This window comes from Xiphophorus maculatus, chromosome 23 (genome assembly GCF_002775205.1).
Source record: "Xiphophorus maculatus strain JP 163 A chromosome 23, X_maculatus-5.0-male, whole genome shotgun sequence".
Taxonomy (NCBI): Eukaryota; Metazoa; Chordata; class Actinopteri; order Cyprinodontiformes; family Poeciliidae; genus Xiphophorus; species Xiphophorus maculatus.
The window spans coordinates 30,329,939-30,350,523 of record NC_036465.1 but is presented as its reverse complement, the minus strand read 5'-3'; the positions used below and the strand labels follow the sequence as shown (position 1 = coordinate 30,350,523).

The 20,585-nt window shown below is 41.0% G+C and overlaps 2 protein-coding genes, 1 long non-coding RNA gene and 1 other non-coding gene across 6 annotated transcripts; 3 read left to right on the top strand and 1 right to left on the bottom strand.

The window, feature by feature from the left end:
- Positions 1–226: 226 nt before the first annotated feature.
- On the top strand, positions 227–2,907 carry LOC111606880. 2 transcript variants are annotated; one of them, XR_002752270.1, is made up of 5 exons: positions 227–305; positions 1,278–1,351; positions 2,189–2,247; positions 2,419–2,469; positions 2,695–2,907. It is a non-coding gene; the product is annotated as an uncharacterized LOC111606880 (long non-coding RNA). The 2 variants fall into 2 exon arrangements; XR_002752271.1 differs by having other exon boundaries at positions 2,419–2,478.
- LOC111607185 lies at positions 1,387–1,587 on the top strand. Its single transcript, XR_002752328.1, has one exon. It is a non-coding gene; the product is annotated as a small nucleolar RNA SNORA74 (small nucleolar RNA).
- A 1,365-nt stretch (positions 2,908–4,272) lies between the features above and the next one.
- On the top strand, positions 4,273–8,512 carry hvcn1 (hydrogen voltage gated channel 1). Its single transcript, XM_005809003.3, has 6 exons — positions 4,273–4,452; positions 5,842–6,057; positions 6,226–6,330; positions 6,421–6,652; positions 6,751–6,863; positions 8,245–8,512. The coding sequence occupies exons 2-6, from the start codon at positions 5,884–5,886 to the stop codon at positions 8,299–8,301; spliced, it is 681 nt and encodes a 226-aa protein (XP_005809060.1). The 5' UTR covers positions 4,273–4,452; positions 5,842–5,883; the 3' UTR covers positions 8,302–8,512.
- Positions 8,513–8,652: 140 nt separating this feature from the next.
- tctn1 (tectonic family member 1) lies at positions 8,653–20,234 on the bottom strand. 2 transcript variants are annotated; one of them, XM_023329132.1, is made up of 14 exons: positions 19,980–20,234; positions 19,733–19,856; positions 19,189–19,322; positions 18,058–18,206; positions 16,396–16,498; positions 15,588–15,700; positions 13,706–13,726; positions 12,996–13,130; positions 12,245–12,376; positions 10,824–10,912; positions 10,551–10,688; positions 10,317–10,464; positions 9,055–9,186; positions 8,653–8,823 (listed from the first exon to the last, which is right to left on the bottom strand). In XM_023329132.1, exons 1-14 carry the CDS (start codon positions 20,218–20,220, stop codon positions 8,677–8,679), a joined length of 1,806 nt encoding a protein of 601 aa, XP_023184900.1. In that variant the 5' UTR covers positions 20,221–20,234; the 3' UTR covers positions 8,653–8,676. The 2 variants fall into 2 exon arrangements, with proteins under 2 accessions (XP_023184900.1, XP_023184901.1); XM_023329133.1 differs by lacking the exon at positions 13,706–13,726.
- Positions 20,235–20,585: the final 351 nt, after the last annotated feature.

Here is a 20,585-nt window from a genome sequence, read left to right as displayed (position 1 = left end):
ATTTTCCCAATTAGTGTTACCTGGGAACTCAGATATATTATACTAGTATTCATATTTTAAATGACATTTGAACCTCCACTGCCTTCGTCATGATTCAAACTACAGTACAGAATGAATTTGTCAAGGTTCATTGTAAAAAATAGGCGAGTAAAACATCTTTCGTAAAGACGATCTTTGAAAGAGCTTCCTTTTTCCCACAATCCCCAGCGGTGAGCAGTTTATAAGTATCCGCTCGGCATCCGGTCTGTCTCTCTGCGGTCTGCTACCATGCGGTGTTTTGTGGAATATGCTAGTTGTGGTGAAGTGTAAGTGCTTCTTATTGTTCTTCCATTGATAAAACGAGAGTGTTATGTGGATATAATGGTTTAATACCTGACAAGGCGTCCATCTTGTATGAAAACGATTCTGTGGTATTTTAATGTTTCCCAATTTTACAACAAATCCGTTTTTTCCTCAGCAGAAAAACACAAATCCTGTGTTCTGCTGATTGGTGCTAAAATAACGTCGGTAGTTTTCAGAAATGAATGAATGAAAACTGAAATATTTCTTTAATAGACCTCTGGAAACATGAAGTTGGCTTCCGACTGTTTATTCCTTTTTGTGAAACGCTTTAAGGACAATTCCAACAATATTTTACTGCCTTGAGCATTTTTAAACTGCTCTAGTTTTAAAACTAGAACACTTAAGTTTTTGAACCTTCAATAGATTATTTGAAACACATACTGTGACTTGTTAAACTTTTATTTATTTGTAAAAGTTTAATAAAGGGTAATTCAGTGCTTCGAATTAATGTACAAGTTAATTTAGTTGAAAAGAGTTAATAATCCAGCTGAACCTAATTCAGTATGAACAGCCATGACTGACCGACTGAGGGTCAGTCAGTCATTGAACTATTCAATCAGTCCTGGATTGAATAGTTTAAAGTGTAATTTTTAAACTGGATCAGTTTTAATGTCTCAACCAGAAATAAAAAAAGCATCAAACTGTTTGAAATTCTCTAGAGTAGTCTAGTGTGTATTTAAAGTGACATTCTCCTTTCTCAAAGTTTTAAACTTGAGCAGAAAGCAGAAAAACAGACAAACTAACCTTTTAGCCTCGTCTTCAATTGGAAACCAACTTCAGCTTTGTTCAGGAAAGCTTTCCTACCATCTTTTCTATAACACCACCCACTACTTCAGCTAAATGAGTCCATTTGTGAAGCTGCTGGAAAAGAGAATGTCTGATTTTAGCTCCTGACCATGAATGCTGCTAAAGTGACCGTCTTCCTTTCATATCAGAGGTGCTGAACCAACCTGATGGAGGAGCTGTAAGACAACTCCACCCCCACCATGCTTCCCCTCTGGGACTACAGGTATACACACACACACTCACACACACACACACACACCCAGCTCTAAGTCAGCTGGCCAGGCCCTGGCTGCCTGGTTCAGTGTTACAGGGCTGGCAGAGAAAGCCTCTGTTCTCCGCCTCAGCAGCGCCCCCTCTGTTCTGGAGGCTGATGCTGCTGAGCTGCAGCAGAGCGTGGCCCAAAGAGAGTGGCCGGTCCTGGTGGGACTGCAGGGCGGGCCTAGTGGAGGGCTTCACACTTCCTGATTGGTTGATAATGATGGATGACAATAATCTTCTCAGTCTTCCTATGGGATTTTTCTCAAATGTTTCTCCATGTGGGGTCAGGAGGGGTTTGGGTCACATGCTGAATGAAGCACTGCAGCACCCCACAAACAACACTGTCATTTATCTTCAATGCAAAATGTATAGATTTAATGGCTTAGTTACTGCTCTGAATATGTTTCAGCAAATGGCCATTTTGAGTCTGGATATTCTAGTTAATGATTAATCAATTGGTAAGTTGGTAATTATTTCACAAATGGATTTCATCCTGGTCACATTCTACAGTCTGTCAGGTTTGTAAAGGAGAGGTAGTTACCAGTCACCTGAGCTGGGTGAAGGTGAAATGATAAGGCAGGGCCCCTGCAGGGCCCCCAGAGGTAAAACTTCCTTCACTTGAATTTTTTGTTTAGAACCTTAAATGTCTGAATGCAGCCAGTACGGTTGGTTAAGCAAGCAGGAAGTCATGAAACATGTAGAAGGTGTTCAGGAGCTCCTGAAGAGCTGCAGCTCATGATTGAGTTAAATTCATGGTCGTAGAGAAGTCATTTTGAAAATGAATTCAATTTTTCTGTTGCAGGCGGACCTTGTAGAGCGCCCTCTGCTGACGGTCCTGCTGCTGCTTCCTGCAGACAGAAGGTAAGTGAACTCCTGCTGTGGTTCAGGTAGAGCTGGCTGTGTGCTGTGATGTCTCATAACACATTATACTGACCAAAGCCATGGTGAAGAAAAACCCTGAGCACAGCAGCCACAACACATCCTGGCTACAAACCACCGATTAAATCCTATGACTGCTTTCCGTTCTCTCAGCAGCATGGAGAGCAGCTGGGCAGCAGTTGCAGCTAGAGCACAGTGTGGCAGGTGGGTCAGGTGTGTGAGGAAGCAGGAATAGGTGTTGACCCAATCGGTACTGCCATGGCAGAGACTCCTCTCTGCTGTGGAATCATAATATTGGGAGAGAAAGTCAGGACTTGGCACAGGTTCAAGTAAAACCAGTTTACTAGAACCTGACTGAAGACCTGAAACAACAAACTAACGTCATTGTTAGAAATCCACTGAAATACTGACTGTCTGTTTTGTGATCAGGTGAAAGGAGGCAGACTGCAGGAGGATGCATCCGGACCGTCTTTACTCAACCTGAACCACCGTCTCACTTTACTGCCGTCAGGACAGTCACTATGTCCTAGTTATGAGCGATCATTTATTTTACTGATGTTTTTACTTCAGACATGACTTGCTGTTGAGACTGTATGTTTCAAGCTGAAATGGATCAAACCAATAAAAAAAACTTGAACTGAATGTGTGTGTGCTTTATTTTCCTGCTGGTAAAGGTGTCTAGTTTGCTTACATTCTGTCAGCGGGGATCCAGTGGCAGTTTGTACGATTTGTTTGGATCCCCATTAGCTGTTGCCAGGGATGCTGTGAAGAGGGGAAAAGTTGGGGCAATTCCAAGGGCCCCTGACCGGCAGGGGGGCCTCCACAAAATAGTTTTGTTTTTGTTTTTTTCTTCATAGAAATGGAAAAGAAATTGGGGCCTTGTCAATTATAAAATTAATTGTATTGTGATTTTAAATTTGTTTCTATCAGTAAAAAATAAATGTTACCACTCCCAGACAAGTGTGTCAATTTGTAGCCCAGTTTTTCTCTAAGATGGTGGGGTTAACTTTGAGATTATCAACCGTTTAGGATAGTTATCTTAGCTACAGACTGTTTGCCCCCATTTCACTGGTATTTAAAGAACAAAGGAAGTAAAATACCAAGATATTCATATATTTAACTTGTCCAGGTACCTTTTACCACACTTAATAGATGAGTCAGTCAGCAGCAGCTCTAACCTCCATATCAGAATAATCCCTCCTTCCTGTCCCAGTGAAAACTGAGCATCACTGTGTTCAGTGACAAACTAGTTAGCATCATTCCAGGGTGTCTAGATTTTTCCTGTCACTGTTTTTTACAATTACACAACAAAACAACATATTTATTAGTGACAGAAATTAAAACAATATAAAATTGTAATAAAAACAGTCTCTTGTCAGTCCTGACAGTCCTGCTTTAGCTTGCATTTAAATTACAGATATCTGTTGCCACGTCCGGAACGTTAGCTGGAGACGGACACCAGCACCTCCTGACCCCACTGGGGACAAGGTGTTAGAAAATGGATGGATGGATCTTAAACCTGTTAGCCGTCATGACATAAGTCGCACTTTATCGCCATCTAGAGGTCAAAGTGTGAATGACGTGAGGTGTTTGGATGTCAAACTCATTTCTGGTCATATTAAAATCAAGAATTTCCTCAAAGTGCCTCTTGTGGTAGAATGTTCTGCTAAAAGTAGCCATTAATAACCTGTTAAAATGATAAATATCTATCATCTATCAATAAGTTGAGTGTTTCTAAGTAAAATTGAGCATCTTTTCACAGTGATAATTTGGCACTAAACAAATAAAACCCGCTTTGATTTGATTAAAATAATGTTTAAGCACAAAGGTGTTATCTCGGAGGTTCTGTTGATTTGGCCCCAGAATCCAGAGGGCCACATAGACGCAGCAGAGCACAACACTGGATGACAGAAGTTTGATTTCTCTGGAGCTGTTTAAAGTGAGAGGAGCAGCAGAGACCTGCCCAGAATCCTCCTCCTCCTCTTCCTCCTCCTCGGTCCCTCACAGACACAGCTTCCGCTCCACTGAGCCGAGCCGCCGCTGGTCGCTGCTCCTGTCAGTAATGCTGGCTCTGCAGAATCAGAGCCACACGGTTGTTTTGATCACGAGTTGCAGCCTCCTGCCAGCAGCGGCTGAGCTTCCCTCGGCGGACAGCGGAACAACAACTGATTCCTGCAAAGACATCAGGTAAGAAGTCTTCCCGTTTTTCCTCAGTGCTGCTATCATATGTGGCCGCTTTTCTCTCCTTACATCCTGGGGGGGAAAATCCTCTCAAAGCGTCTGCAGGTTTCCAGGACTTGGAGGAGAAACTGTTTGTGCGTTTTTTTCTTTGCTCATTTAAATCTCGCTTTAGAAATAACTTTGATTTCTGACAGAGTTTCAGATTCTTTTAACTGAAAAGTAAAACTACTTGGGAACTTAGTGGTTTTTTTTTTTTTTTTTTCCCAACAGCACAGACATGTTTATGAACTTTACTGAAAGCTCTTCGGTAAACCTGTTTATTAAAGCCTGTGGCTGTTTGCACAGGGCGCCAATAAAATCTTTGGGTTGGGGGCGGGGAGACTGTGGTGAGAAGTGGGAAATATAAGCATCAGATACAAATAACAGAAACATATTCTGTATATGACTTAGTTGTGGACTTTAATTGGTGTCATGAATTAGTTTTCAGTTGCATATTTGTAAATGCAGGGGTAGGGCACACCGGGCTTTGAATAGGCCCACCCCACTGCCTGCTGCTTTATGTGGGACTGAAGAAGATTCTGGCCTAATACTTGCTACACCTGAGAGATTGTTTGTCAATGAATTCAGACCTGAAAGAAGAAATAGCTTTGATAGGGAGATGGAAAGAGAGGCTGACCAATTAAAATCAATAATTTATTCATCACAAAGGGAAATTGCATGTTGTTGCAACTCATATAATCAAAATATCTCCAAATGGTGAAGGTTATTCATCTCATGTTGCATTCTGCAGGGAGTTGCTGTGGACGGTGAAGCTGTTTCTGGTTCTGCTCTGCGTCCATGAAGTCTCCGTTTCAAGTCTATTTGATCTTTTGAGATGTGAACTAGCTGCTAACAATTACACAAGTGGTACATTGTAAAAGTAAAAAAGTGAGAGCCAAAAAGTGAGCGCATCCAGAACCGGACAGCAATGCTTCAACCCAAAAATATTCTGAAGGAAAAGAGAAAATCAGAGCTAACATATCGGAGCTGCTAAACTCGCTGCCATTATCAGTTTTCCAGAATAAATTCTAGAACGTGTAGCACGAAATGAAAACGCTGTTTCCTGGAGCTGTGCAGGTTCCTTCTGTTTTCTTCCAACATCAGAGTGAAATAGTGAAGTTGATTCATCTTATGTTGCAATCTGAAGGAAAGCAGAACTGAACTCTGATTGTCTAATGTGAAGAAATGTTTCCATAATGTGAAAAGGACCAGAACAGATCACCAGTTTTAAACTCTTGCTTTTAGTCCACAGAGAAACTCTGTAAGCTGCACATTTCAACATCATCTGAAGAGTTTCTGAAATATTCAAATTAAAATGATTCATTAGATTTTCTTTTTTTTCTTTGTCCCCCACAGCGGAGCTGAGGTGGGCCGTCGTGTTGTGTGTGACCTTCTGCCATGTCTCGGTACCTGAGGCATTTCACGGCCGTGGGCGACGTGCACCCTGGCCAGTGGGTGGAGGAGGAGCTGCATGTAGACAGCGAGGAGCTGAGTCCAGCGACCGGCCAGTACCCAGCAGCTCCCACCTTCAGGGCTTCACTGAAAAGGCTCTACACCTCAGACCGCTTCCAGGTAGACCCCACCTGCTGCACAACGCTTCTAACACACACCTCTACTGGGCAACATAGACGTTTATATTGAGATGCATATACACTCTTCATCATATAAAACACGCCAATGAACTGTACAAACCTGTTAGTTTGATGGAAGAACATTTCTCTCTGCTGTCTTTGCCTGTAGATCGCTGTGGTGTGTTTGGTTGTCCTGGACGCCATCTTCGTCATGGCGGAGCTGCTAATAGACCTGTCTGTCATTAAGCTGGAACACGGTCATCTTGCTCCTGAGGTGACACACGGTTTCACATCCGGACACTTCCCCAGGCTTCTTTTCGGAAACTGCATATCCCTGTGACTGCTGTACGTGTTTCTCTGGCAGGTGTTCCACTACCTCAGCCTGGCCCTTCTCACCTTCTTCATGGTGGAGCTAGCTGGAAAGCTGTTTGTGTTCCGCCTTGAGTTCTTCCATCACAAGTTTGAGGTGTTTGATGGTTTGGTGGTGGTTGTATCATTTGTGCTGGACATCGTTTTCATCTTCCATGAGGATGCCTTTGATGGAGTGGGTCTCCTCATCCTGCTGCGACTTTGGAGGGTAGCCAGAATTGTCAACGGTCAGTGACACTCCAATATCTATTTAGTTGATACACAGTATATAGATGGACAGTGGGTGTTCTAAGAATAGAGTTGACCATGTTTGAATGCGCTGCAGGGATCTTGGTGTCGGTGAAAACTCGTGCAGACCAGAAGATCCACAAGCTGAAGGAGAGCTACGATCACCTCGTCGAAAGAGCAACAGAGCTACAGAAGCGCAATGATGAGCTGGTGAGCTTCTGAACCTTAATCTGATCAGTGTGGCGGTCTTAAATGCCCATTCTCCATGGACGGTGCTTTGATTGCTTCTTCAATCAGTCAGCCGCGGCCAGATTCATGTCCACTTTCAGAGATTACGTGGCTCCAATCTGTTTTGTGTAACCATCTCGGGGTGGTAAAGCAGGACTTAGCCAATTTGATTGGCAGTAGACTGCATTCATTGTATTCCATGGATGAAACCGTTGTAGTTGGCAAGATGTTCACCTGTAAATTGATTATTTCACTGTGAAACCTTGAAGTCCAGACTTTTTAACTAATTGGGGGGGGGAAGAGTGCTTACAATTGGACTGGGCAACAACTAAAAAATACAGAGACTTTGGAGAAACTGGAAGCCCAAGAGTACACACGCAAAATGACATCATTGTACAACCTGCCTGCATTCCTGTCCATGTTCACACCCACTTAGTGAAGAACGCACTGTCAATGTAGACACATACATTCTGGGTGGAACCAAACCAGACAGTACATTCAGTGTTAGTGGTGATCCTGTATTGTAACAAATGATGACAGTATGTCATGTTAGTTCATTCTATTAAGGAGTAGGAAACCAGGATTTCTAAACTCATTTGATCTGTTCAAGTCAGCTTTTTTATACAGTGCTAATTACAGCAAATATCTCAAAACATGTTGTAAAAAAGATCAAATTTACCTCCCGAAACCTACAAGCTAATCCATTTACTCTATATGGACAGATCCAAAGTTTGTTAAATATATTCAAATATGATCCTAGTTGGTTACATAGTACAATCATATTCAGTGTACAGTGAACACTTCTGCTAATCTGCTAATAATGGAGGTAATTTTTCATTTAACGCTTTTGCTAACTTTGAAGATATGCTTGCTTATATCGACATAGGCACTTTATTGTCATTCAACAATAAAGTGAATGACAATAAAACTGTACATTTTATTTTGAAGTGGGTGAAGACTGTCTACACAGCAGTTCTGTATGACAGTGGAGGAAATAAAACCTTTTTCTGTGGCTTCTTTGAACTTTCTATTGCAAAGAAGAAACTCAGAAACAAAATAACACTGACTGTAGAGAAAAATATATAAGCTCAAAGTCTATCATTAAGGGTATTATAGAACATGTCATTTTTAATGTCAAGATTAAATTGGTGTTAAAGGGTTGCAGGTTTTCTGGGGCAGATATAATTAGAATTGAAGTTAGCAACTAACTAAAGATTTATTTGTGCTAACCCTGTTAGTTAAAAAGTGTAAATTTGTCTAGGAGAGAGGCCGGGTTAAACACAGAGAGGCGGCAGTAGCTCAGTGCTTCCCGTTCCAGGAAGCGAGGAAGTTCTAACAACATACCATTTGTTTTCCGTGACAGACACAAGAAAACCAGAAGCTGCAGGCTCTGCTGAAGAAACATGGCATCGGATTCTAACACTATGAACTCCGTGGTAACCTTCTTAAAAAGACCTGATCTTTGTATGACTTATTGTTTACCAGTCTCATTTAATAGTACGCCCCCTACAGGACATTTCTGTTAAATGTCTATTAAAAGTCAAAGCTGTTGCGTTTCATGGGCTTGTAAACATGTTCAGACTACTTCAAGCTGATAACTTGTACAGAAATCTATATACCATCAAGTATTATATTCTGTGAAAAGCAGCTTTAAATAAGTTGATTTTTGTATTTGATAGTAAAAATAAAATACTTTATTTTAAAATTGTCACACAGAAACGTTTCTATACAGCATTTACACAATAAAGACCTGCCAGCGTTTGTAGAGAGAAGTGCCACATTCATATTGAATGGTTCAGACAAAAGGAAAGAAAAAATCAAAGGGTATTTTGGCATTAATGCTGGGTGAGGCTCGGTAACCAGGAACAGCTGCTGCAGATACAGGGATGAAGGCCACTGAGCTTCTGACTGGTACAATGCTGCTGCCACCAGACAGTAGAACCTGTGGGAGAGGACAAACACACACTCAACACAAATGACTTCCTCCTGGTCCCTTTGGGTCCGATTCCCCTATAGACAAAGTGGAAGCATCCACTTATTATCACTCAGTCTCTCTGAATGCTGACTTTCCTTTTTGGCTATTTGTAATATGTTATGGTGAAGATCGTCAGTGGTCTTCAAACCTGTGCCTCACTGCATTATGGCATCCTGTGGAAGTATTGGTGAGTCTTACCAAACTGCTCTGGTTGGTCTCAATCATTTCTCTTATGCTCACAATCTGAGCCTGGGGGTTCACCAGGGATCCGTACTTGGTCCATTCTATTTCTAAATGAAGTGACAGTGGGATGTTGCAACTTTGGGCTTCCTGCAAAAGATAGAAACAAAATGTGTCACCATCAAGCATCAAACAACTTCATGGCTTGAAATAAAATACAAAAATACACTTTCTCTTTCCAAAGTCCAAGGAGCAGCGGAGGAGGCAATGAGCCAGCTGGCTCACCTGCTGCCCTGGGGGAGCGCCTTCCACCGAGCCTGTGAAAGGCTTCCTGAACATACACTTAACCTTCCTTTAATGGACATTGACACATAGACAATGCATAAAGTATGTGGAGTTTCGGTAAAGCTTTATTTGACGGGTTGTGAATAAGACTATCATGACTCCGTCATAAACATGACATAACACCTGTCATGAACATGAGTAAGTCTTCATGAATATTTATGACTGTTGTCATAAAGTGCCATTTGGCAAATCATGACACTTTTAATACAAAGTTGACATTATTCAAAATGTCTTTGTTATGACAACTTGACATTAACCAAGAAATCTTGATCTGACATAAATTTGTTGTAAACGTATTAGTGATTAAACTTTAAAAATTATGTAGCTTTATGTTATTAATGCTAAAGTTTAATCAGTAATACTTACCGAATGACACTTTATGACAACAGTCATAAATATTCATGAAGACTTATTCATGTTTATGACGGTGTCATGTCAGCCTTATTCACAACCCGTCAAATAAAGTGTTACTGAAACTTCACATACTTTACTGTTTCACATGTGATAACTGCACAATGTCATGCGTAATTAACAACAGAAAGTACACCTTTTGTTAAGGCGCATAAAGGAAAAAGGCATAGATGTATTTTACGTGTTGTGGACATGCTGTTTACACATAGCGTACACGTTGATTACATTTTGCAGTATGAACATCACATACTTTATGCTTTTCTTGCTCGTATACAAGAAATGCATAAAGTAACATTACTGTCAATAACGTATGTGATTTGTACGTAATCAAATTTCCTGTCAACTTTGAACATTTTTAAAAATAAAAGCACAGTGGGCCCCTGGTGCTCAGCTCCTCTACCACTGAGGTGAGCTAGTCTAGCTAACCCTGGAAAAGACTTCTAAGTTTGTGTTGCACCTTGTGATCTTTACACAGATTACTGGAACATCTGCACCATAATATGTGCGTTTCAAACTGTTCTCACCATGGGATTCATGTTGATTGGCACCCAGTCCAGGACATTTTCTAACCGGGAGTTTCCAAAAGAAGCCACATACTGTGGGGGACTTGGTCCTCTCAGAACATTCAAGAGCGACTGGGAGACGAGGGAGCAGTTGGTTATATCCTCCAGTCTGGAGTGGCAAGAGGACAGTAGGGTAAGACGTGACAAGAGAACACCTTGCTGGGAACAGATGTGTTTGCTAGCAGAGTGCTTTGCCTTAGTGTGCAGCCTGATATGTAGTCCTGACCAAACAGGACAGGAGAGCGCTGGTGAGGACCCTTCAGACAGTCCTGGTCTTTGGTACTTTGCAGCAGAGACAGAGTATCTCTGAGGTTCATACTTCTACTGATACCAGTGGAGGGGATAGATAAGGATACATCCCAGATCAAATCGAGTCAGCAAGTTTGTCCCTAACAAGAACTTTATATTTAAATTTCCAGATACTTTCACTGTCATCCATGGCTTAGAAACCCATAAGAACAAGGATATTCTGTTGCTCTGTCTCCTGAGATGAGAGGCATTCCAACCACATAACCTGGGTTTCCACTGTAATGGACTGCAGGCTCCCCACCATCCGCCTTTATACAAAGCACAGGAAAAAACAAAAACACTTTGATTTAGTGTCAGAAAAACATGTGCAGTTCATTATCAATTTATAGAGAATTGAGCACAATTGTCACCAATTGTTTTCACTAGTCAACTCAACACCCACTTGGTAGGTTTTACACAAGCAGCAAAAACATAGAGTTTTATTACAGAATTCAAATAATTAATGAGTGACGCACCAATAAATCTGACCTGATTTCCTTCACTTTGGGAGATCTGCAATCAACCGATCTCATCTCCCTCTGCAAAGGTCTGAAATTCAACTACTGTCTCCTTTGCTCTGCTGTGAGAGAGGACTGACCGACAGGCCTGCCCACCAGGACGTCTGAACGTGTGCAGTTAACAACAGCCACCCCAGTAACTGTGTTTTTGCCTTTTTCATATTCTACTAATGTCAAAAAACACTATTTTGAAATTGCGGTGTTTCCATCACATAATAAATGCAATTCAATTCCCACATGAAATCCCACAAGAATATGTTTCATGTATTCATGTGGGAATACATGAATACATGAAACATATTGCATGTCTTTTAATGACATGCAATATGTCATTAAAAGTGATGGCAGCGATGGATGTAAACAGTTACATGAGATGTTTTCATATTTCAGCCATGACACTAGTGCTCATCCTCAGCCATCAGAGAAGATGTCAGCATCTTATTGAGGTGCTGCAACAACAAGTCCCTCATTATTGTAGCCGGTAGTTTTACAGAAGAGCTTCGGATTGGACAGTTTGGAAGGACAAACTCAACTTTTGATGAACTGTGAGAGCTCTGGAGGAGGCAGCTGTGCCTTGTCCCTGGAGGCCAGTGGCTACAAATAATTGTAGCCAAGTGGCTTATTTGTAGCCATTGGAGGCTACAAATAGCCATGAATATCAAATATTTGTAGCTATGAGTCATGAATAACTCATAACTCATGTTATTCAATGAAAAACCTTTCATTGACTAACAAAGAGTTATTTTTTTAAATCACACTGTCTCCATGAACCAAACTTTTTTATTTTTTGTAATTCCAATTTGTGCAATTGTATGGCCAGTGGAAACACAGCTATTGTTACCAACTTAGTAACTTTGTTGTTATATTTGACAACTTTTCAGCCAAAAATCAGTGATTGGCCAGAAAACTGCAACTGGTGCATCCCTACACCTACTGTGAAACAAAAGTCTCTGATGTTATATAATCAATGTGCGTATCAAATCATGACACTTGCCATGAAAGCAGGTGTGTTAGTGAGAAACTGCTGTATCTATAGAGAAGTGATGCTACAATGTTCTGCAGTATAAAAAGATGAATTATTACCTGGAGGTACATGACCAGAAACTCCTGCTGCAGTGAGTTGTGAGTCCTGCTGGTGTTGACAAATCCAAGCACCAGAGACACGCTGGCATTTACTAGCTCACCACTCGAGTTATACTTAATCACATAAACAGCCTGAGGAGATTAAAAGAAACTGCAATTGGTCCATGTGTTAAAAACATTCATGTGTTTTAATATAAATATATAGATTATGTTCTTTTTAGCGATTCAAGAATGTATTCTAATCTTTAACATTTCAGCAGTAGCTTTAAAAAAAACCCTCAACAATCAAGTGGTCTTTGGGTCTGCTGCTATGATTTACAGGATTATGTTGATACTGTCAGAATTTCAGCAAAGCCATGGTTAGAGAAAGATTCTCTGCTAGACTTCTGAATCTAGCAGAAGTTTAGCAAATGTGCTAGCAGAAGAAAAGCAAATCAGTAAAACCTTGTTCAGGTTTTACTGATCCTGAGTAAGGTAATAAGGAAAACCTTATTACTCCAACGGGGATATTAGATGGAGCAGCTCTGAATGAGTTCTGAGTCTTTATAGATAGTTACGGCTGGAAGGAGCTCCTGTAGAGGTCTGTGTTGCAGCAAATCCAAAGAAACACCTGACTGAAGACACTCTGTTGTTGAGTCGGTTTGTAAATAAATGATATTCTCGAAAGACTTCACTCGTCTAGCTTCACACAGATGAACTTGAGCCAACCTCTAACCAGCCATCAGAAATATACTGAACTGGGCTGACTCACCTTCAGCACCACGTTAGCACAGCCGCTGGAGGTGGTGAGAACAGAAAGCAGGTTTTCTCCATCGCTGACAGTCAGCTCAGTTTGAGCGCCCTCTATGGACTGTAAGATGACTGAAGCCACATCCACAGGAACAACCTGAGGGAAAACACCAGATTAACAATTTCATCTGGTATTAGCAGCAGATGGTTGATTTACATCTTCTCTGAACCTGAAGGATGTTGTCAACATTTGTACTTCACTGTAGCTGCTGCAGCTGCCACTTTAAGGCCCTGTCACATTTTGTTCAAAACTTAAACTACTAACTTGTTATCAGCTTAGCAAATCCTTTTTGCAGCTAAAACACAGATGCTGTTTGCTGTTTATCTCTTGATTATGTCAGCATGTGCATGAAATGGAAAGTAATGTATAGCAGAACATGAACTAGGTCGTTTCCACATTGTGTAGTGGATGCATGAAACATTGCTGTGGATCTTCACAGAGGAGGAACTGAATGGTCTTGTGACAAATAGAGAGAGGTGTAGTCGAGCTCTACACTTATTAAGTCTATTGCGCAGAATTTTTAAACAGTGTAGAATTATGTGAAGATCATAATTTATTCTGCCACAACATTTTTTAGTTTTACTGTCGAAATCGACTTTTCTCACATAATAAAATAAAAATTTCACAAACAAATAAACCAAAATATTTCAACAAACAGTAAATATACTTACTGCTGCGTCTGCATTCCTCCCCTGTCAAAGACAAAATATTTTTTTTATAATTTGTTTTTATATTATATATTATATATTCTCTCTTTTTCAAACAACCACATTGTGACTTTAGCAGCTTCCTGCTGAGGGGCTAGCTGACTTCAGAATGTTCTTCTCTGAGAGGAATCTCTGCTCAGATCTCAGATCCTAAATCCAGATATGATCTAACTCAGTCTACCAACCTCCTCAGTGAAGGTTGTAGTGAAATAATTGGAGCCTTTAGCAAGATGTGGGGAGGAATCAGATCTGTGTGCAGCTATGTGTAGCTTCAGTAAGCTTCACAGCAGACCAGAAATGACACTCTAAGACGTTTAAATCAAATCAGACTCACCTTTTAATTAACATAAGGCATAGCATTATGACCAGTTAAGTTAATAACTGATGTCCATGATGGGATATTTTAGCGGGTGGAAGATTTCAGGCAGGAAGTGAACATTCCTGTCTTCAAGGTCATTGCTTTAGAAGTAGAGGTGCACCGACTGCAGTTTTCTAGTCAATCACCAATCTTTAAAAAGCCTGACTTGCTAATTCTGATTTTGGCAGATGTTTTTTTCATCTGAAAAGTCACCAAATACATAAAGTTAACGGCGCTCCTGCAGGCGTGACCTGGTGGACAGTGGCTGATTTTCAGGCTTTGTGGAAGTAGATACGATTGACGGATAAAATCGGTTTCACATCTAAGTATCGGCTGATTGTCCAAAATTAAGAAAATTGAGGCCGATATATTGATGCACCCCTAGTTAGAAGCCGGAAGAATAAACAAGAATTTGACCAAAGTGTGATGGCTGGATGACCAGGTCAGTGCATCTCCAACTCTGCTGCTCTTGTGTGTTTTCCTGCTCTACAGTGGTTAGTAGAAAAGGTTTCTTGATGCACATGTGGTCTGATCCTACAGGTGAGTTCCCTTAGCTGTGATTGTAGAAAGGCTTAAGAATACATGCACAGCCAAAGACCCTTCAGGGTACATGAAGCAATGCCAGAGGCAGTATGATGCTAAGGGATTGAAAACCTTTGGTCATGCTCCTTAGGTGGAGACATCTACGTAAGATCTGGTGGCTCAAAGCAAAGTGGTTCAGGGAGGTTTGAGATGTTCACTTGGACTCCAAGTTCACCACGTCAATTTAACTCTGCTCCATGGAGGAGTTACAGAACCTAAAGGAGCTCCTGCTAACGTCTCAGTGACAGAGACCCCAGCACATTGTCAGAGTCTGGACCAGGGGTGGGCAATTCTGGTCCTCGAAGGCCGGTGTCCTGCAACTCTTAGACGTCTCCCTGGTCCAACACACTTGAATCCAATAGCTGAATCACCTCCTAAGTGCAGTCAAGTTCTTCAGAGTCCTGCTAACGACCTCATTACTTGACTCAGGTGTGTTGAAATAGAGACACATCTAAAAGTTGCAGGAGACCGGCCCTCTAGACCTGGAGTTGCCCACCCCTGCTCTGGACCAACACACTATTTTAATAATGTTATGTCTGATCGATGAACTTTTCTTCAGTGTACTTCAAGAAAAAGAAGCAGGAAACTCCAGAGTTGTGGTGTGTGAATCACCCAGACAGAAGGTAACAACTGGAGAAGTGCTCTGTTACTTAACAAGACCTGAATACAGAAGGATGTTTCACAAAGCAGAACTTTGCAAAACATATTCCACTGTAAATAATACTCACCACAATTGCATGAGTATGAACTTAGGGAACTTACAAAAGCTTGTGAATATGTAGGAGTTTTTCTTCACACCAGTGTTGAAATTTCCATAACTAAATGGATTTGTTAGCATGCAGGAGTGGAGCTTTGTGCATTGTGTCCTGAGATGAGCAGAATGGGAGGCAAGACCCCTGAACTCACAGCTAACAGCTGGACGTTAGTGTAGGTGTCCATCCTGAGTGCCTGCAGGGAGCTACAGTCCCCGTCCAGAGCCAAACGCTGGGAACATCGACTGCTTTGGTCCTTCAGGAACGCTGGGGACGGAACCAAGACAGAAAGAATTAACTTTTTATCTGCCTGAAACAAAATGGCAAAATATGAAAACAAGTTTCAGACCCAGAGAAGCAGAACCGGTTCATATACAGCTGCTGCTTGTTGCACACGATTCTGTCGTCTTGTAAACAGCCAGTTATTATTGTGCAAAGTTGACTGTTTTTATTTTAGCCTATTTTAATCATAATAACAATTACAGTTTTTAACGCATATGTCTCTATTTCTTTAACTCCTTTTCTGATGTTCATTGAAAATTTGTCCTCTGAAGGACAAAATAAAGGACCATTCTGTTCTATTCTATCCATCATCTTGAGCAGCAGCAGGAACCTGAAGGTTTACAGCTGGAACTGTGTTTCCTTTTGGACTTTGGCTACTTTTTGCAGCCCACTGTGTACTGTACTTTATATCACCACAGTAACGTGACTCAGCAATGAGTAACCTCTCAGGGCATTAACCTAAATATAGTAACATGGGGGTTTTTGTTGCTGCTCAGCTGAAATGTTATTGGGTAACAAATAGTTAGGAAGTCAAAGAAACACTTTAGTTTCATCAAGTCTGTATCTCTGTTTTCTTATTTACCAAAATCAAAGTTTTGAAAAGTCAAAGTTTTCTGGTTCATTTTGATGAGATTACAAACCCAGTGTGTGTGTGTGTCAGAGTTAAATGGATGGGTTACCTGCAGGGCTGCTGTTCACACAGTCAGCAGTGACACCAGGAGCTGGAAGACAGAAAATCCCTTTCTGTCCGTTCAGTTCGGCCGTAGCCAAAACATCCCCGAACTGAAACAACAAACCACCAGAACAGAATCAGAACATGCTAACACGTGGAGAACATGTTCTCCCTGGAACCCCGATGAAAACGTTGAAACTGTGAAGGAGCTAGCACGTGTTAGCTGCAGGCGCTTCGCTTTTACTGCTTTGTTTTGATCCAAGCGATCTCTCTGGAGAACTTCCACAACAGATCAGAAACCAACACAACCAACATTTTCAACATTTTGTCATAAAAAGTCCCTCAGACTACAATATCTTATTGGACTTTGGTGTGTGACACTATAACTGTGAAGCAGAAGAAAACTGACAGTTTTTTTTATAAAGCTGCTCTCTGCCAGCTGTCAACAAATACAGGCTGTAAGCAAAACAATCCAGGTTGAGTCAGACAGCATGGAGAGCCTCTGTCAATATCAATGTTTAAGTCTGGCTACAGGCTGTTAATTGGATTTAGATCTGGGTTTTGAGTGAATATGCTTTAATCTAAATCATTCCATCCAGTTCCCTGGTCTTCATGATGCTGTTTGTTCAACATTCTCTAACAAACCTCTGAGGCCTTCCGAGAACATTTGCTTTTATTTACACTTATAAGGTGACTCCTGTTGCACTCCTTCTATATTCTGGAGAACCAGTGATGGGGCTGAACATGTGCTAAATTAGCCTGCAACAGGTGTATCATTTTAAGTACGCACTGAATTGTACTGTTTTATCCTATAAAATCCATTACAGTTTGTGGTTTTAATGTGGCAAAAAGGGTAAAAGTTCAATGCTTTCAATCAGAGGTGCAACGACTGCAGGTTTCTGGCTGATCACTGATCTTTAAAAAGTCTGACCTGTCAATTCTTGACCAATACCAACGTTTTCAGTCTGAAAATATGGCAACAGTGAGGTGACTATTGTTAACTGCACACCGCCAGATTTAACCTGGTGGGCGGTGTGCAGTCAAAAGGAGACAGTGGCTGATTCTCACATCTTACAGGTGAGATTGGTGGATAAGATCAGGTTCACATGTAAGCATTGGACAATCTCCCAAGATTAAGGAAATCGGAGCCAATTTATCGGCGCACCCCTATTCTAAATATTTTTGCAAGTATTCAAAGTGAATACTTTTGAAAGTATTCACTGTAAGAACATATTATCAGGTAATTGAAGCAGAAGAAATGCTTTTACCTAGCAGTCAATTGTTTTCTACAAGACTCAAATTTCTTTGCCCATGCTGCGAACAATTGTTTTTAAAAAGTAATTTACCAATAAAATGCGTTATTATTGTTATCATTAAAACGACTCCTTGCCTAAACAGACACTTAAACAACCAGACTAAACTTCAGGTGAATCCAAATTAATAAGAATTAATTGAGCCTTACTGATGTCTCCTTTTGAACCTTTTGATTCTGATCATAGTGAATAAAGCATAACAGAGCATAACACTCCGTACAGTGAAGAACAATAAGCATTAGACATGCTTTGTTCTACAGGGTTTAAGTTTTCTTTGCAAAAAGTCTTGAAAAGTAAAGAAACTCTTTCGTAAAGTTAAACATGTTCATCTTATCAAGCTTTAAAACAAAACTAACCTGGTATCCAGATGAAGCCTGGACTTCTGCAGGCAGCCCCTCACCGACGCCCTCAGAGTCAAATGTAAAGCCGACAAACTGACTGAAGAGGGAATCAAAGTTGTTGGCTATTGGAAGAGACTGTGAGGGATGAGACAGTCCATCGAAACCTAAACACAACAGTGGAGATGGATGCAAATGGATGGTGGTTATAAACTCTAAAGTTCTTCATATTGTGAGCTACACACTGCCCCCCTGTGGCACGGATCAGCCCTGCAGCACAACCAGTTATAAATGTCAGCCTTAATATGCATGTCACACTGTGTAGCTTATTAAAGAGATTCAGATTCATTTACTTTACAAAAAAGAAAGCTAAATATAATTCTATTTTACGAAAAAATTAACAGGCTGAAGTCAAGGTTTATACTTCCCTACCCTATTAATAGACCCAGCAGCTTACAGTAATGGAAGATATCTATTGTCCATAGATATGCATACATAACTAAACAAACACTTATTTAAATATGTATGTATATACATACATACAAATACTCACAATTCCTACATACATCTACATAACAGTATATGTAATTTGACATTTTATGTAATTTAACATTTTAAGGTTCTTTTAAATTTTAGATCATCATTCAGTGCTGCCAACAAGGCACAGCAGTGTATGAAAACCCAGTTCTACAGCCTGTATGTTCAACAGCTGGGATGAAGCACAGAAACAGCTGGAACATGCAGAACAACATGCAGGTGCAGACACTCGTCTGGGGGAATTTGATGAAAAATATTCTGATTATTCTCATTTACATACAAATCTCCTTTATCAATGCAGAACACAGGAAATGGACTTAAAATCATCAAAAAATAAGCTGCAGCCAAATTGATTCTCCAAAGCTCTGCCTTTTTGCAAAAGCAAATATTGACTATGGTTTAATATGTTTTCTCTTAATCTACTCTATTTACCAAAATATTTCATGTGATATTTAGGAGTTATCATGTTTATTGTGTCCTCATAACAAAAGGAAAACCAAAAGTGTGGGTTTAGTGAGCACTTGAAAGTGAGCTGAAACCCATGAACTCGTCGTCTAAAGGAACCATGGTTCCCGTTTCTTCATAGTAACCTGAATGTAAACAGCTGCTTACGGTTCTGGGACCAGATGCAGAGGATGTCGTAGTTGGTCTCTCTCTGAACAGACGACTGCAGCTCTAAGTAGCCGTATACATCAGTTGTTATACTGTAGACAGCTACATCCTGGCTGCACAGCTGCTTGCTGCCACTGCAAGGGATGGAAAGATGACAGGATGAAATATGTGTGGGTGTGGGTGTGTGTAGGGCGAAGGCAGGGTCTAGACTTCAATTTAAACAATTTTAACCATTTTAGTCCATTTGTAAAAGGCAAATAAAAATCCCACATGAATTCATTTCTACACCAGTCAGTTTTGAATTACTGCAAGAAACACAGACTGCAATGGTTGAATGGACAACTTTAAGACATGAGCCAAATAAACTGCAAATACTTTCTTCAATGTCCCATGGAAAACACAAAGAAACACAAGGAAACTCCATGTCAGTGTATCATGGGTTGGAACCCTGTTATTGCTCATTCCTGGGCAGTGAATGACCCTTTGGGTTCTGCCTCCAGGACAGAAACATTCTGGATGATCCTCCCCTCCCTTCCTCTCTCACCTTCTCACGGTAGTGACCGTGCAGCTGGTGAACAGAGCCACGTCGTCCTTATTACACTCTCGGTCACAGCAGCAGTTCATGTCACACACAGCCGTGTTCTCGTCACAGGGACACAACCTGTCAGCTGATAGACACACCGAGGCAGATATCAGGTCACAATGGCGTTGTTAGCAGATTATTACAGCATTAATTAGAGTGTTAGCTAGTCCAGCTGAGTTGTGTCGGTGACCATGTACGAACAGCTTACCACCGGCCATCGAGAGGAGGGTAGAGGAGTCAGGCAGGAGCTGAGGGGCCTCAGGAAGCGGCTCTGTGGGGGTCACTGACGGCTCTGTACAGTTATCCTGATTGTGTCTGTATGTTGAGTTCTCTTTCTCGCACGCGGTGTTGTTGTTCGTTGCACTTGCAGCGGAAGTAACCAAAATAACTGAGATAAATAAACCGAAGATGGTCAAATTAGACCAAACTGTACAAACTGAGACGGCCATCTTTGTTTACCGTTGCTATGGTTCTTCTTCTTCTCCCTCTAAGTTGGTTTGCAGGTGGGTTCTGTCTGCAATAAAATGTTGTTACTGCCGCCAATGGGCAGTTAGCAGAACTGCAGTTCAGCAACTGAAGTAAAGGAGGAATATGAGGGATTCAGACTGAAAATGTGTGCTGGCGAATTATGGCAGAAAAATTCTCCCCATAAAAAGGAACCGTAAATGTTCGACAACCAGCCTTCACTGTCATATCGAATTCCAAAGCTGAAATGACATACGTTTATTACTAGATCATTCTGCACATACATGTGTAATATTAATATCACATTTTTATAACAATTACAGCTATAATTGTAAATACTCATCGTGTC

What these genes read in the sequence shown, in the direction of transcription:
- hvcn1 (XM_005809003.3), top strand. Translation starts at nt 5,884, where the DNA reads ATGTCTCGGTACCTGAGGCATTTCACGGCCGTGGGCGACGTGCACCCT. An exon ending in ACGGTCATCTTGCTCCTGAG is followed by an intron (nt 6,331 to 6,420) that starts GTGACACACGGT and finishes TTTCTCTGGCAG; the next exon opens with GTGTTCCACTACCTCAGCCT. An exon ending in GGTAGCCAGAATTGTCAACG is followed by an intron (nt 6,653 to 6,750) that starts GTCAGTGACACT and finishes AATGCGCTGCAG; the next exon opens with GGATCTTGGTGTCGGTGAAA.
- tctn1 (XM_023329132.1), bottom strand. Translation starts at nt 20,220, where the DNA reads ATGGCCGTCTCAGTTTGTACAGTTTGGTCTAATTTGACCATCTTCGGT. An exon ending in ATATCAGGCTGCACACTAAG is followed by an intron (nt 10,465 to 10,550) that starts GCAAAGCACTCT and finishes TTGCCACTCCAG; the next exon opens with ACTGGAGGATATAACCAACT. An exon ending in CAATCAACATGAATCCCATG is followed by an intron (nt 9,187 to 10,316) that starts GTGAGAACAGTT and finishes TATCTTTTGCAG; the next exon opens with GAAGCCCAAAGTTGCAACAT.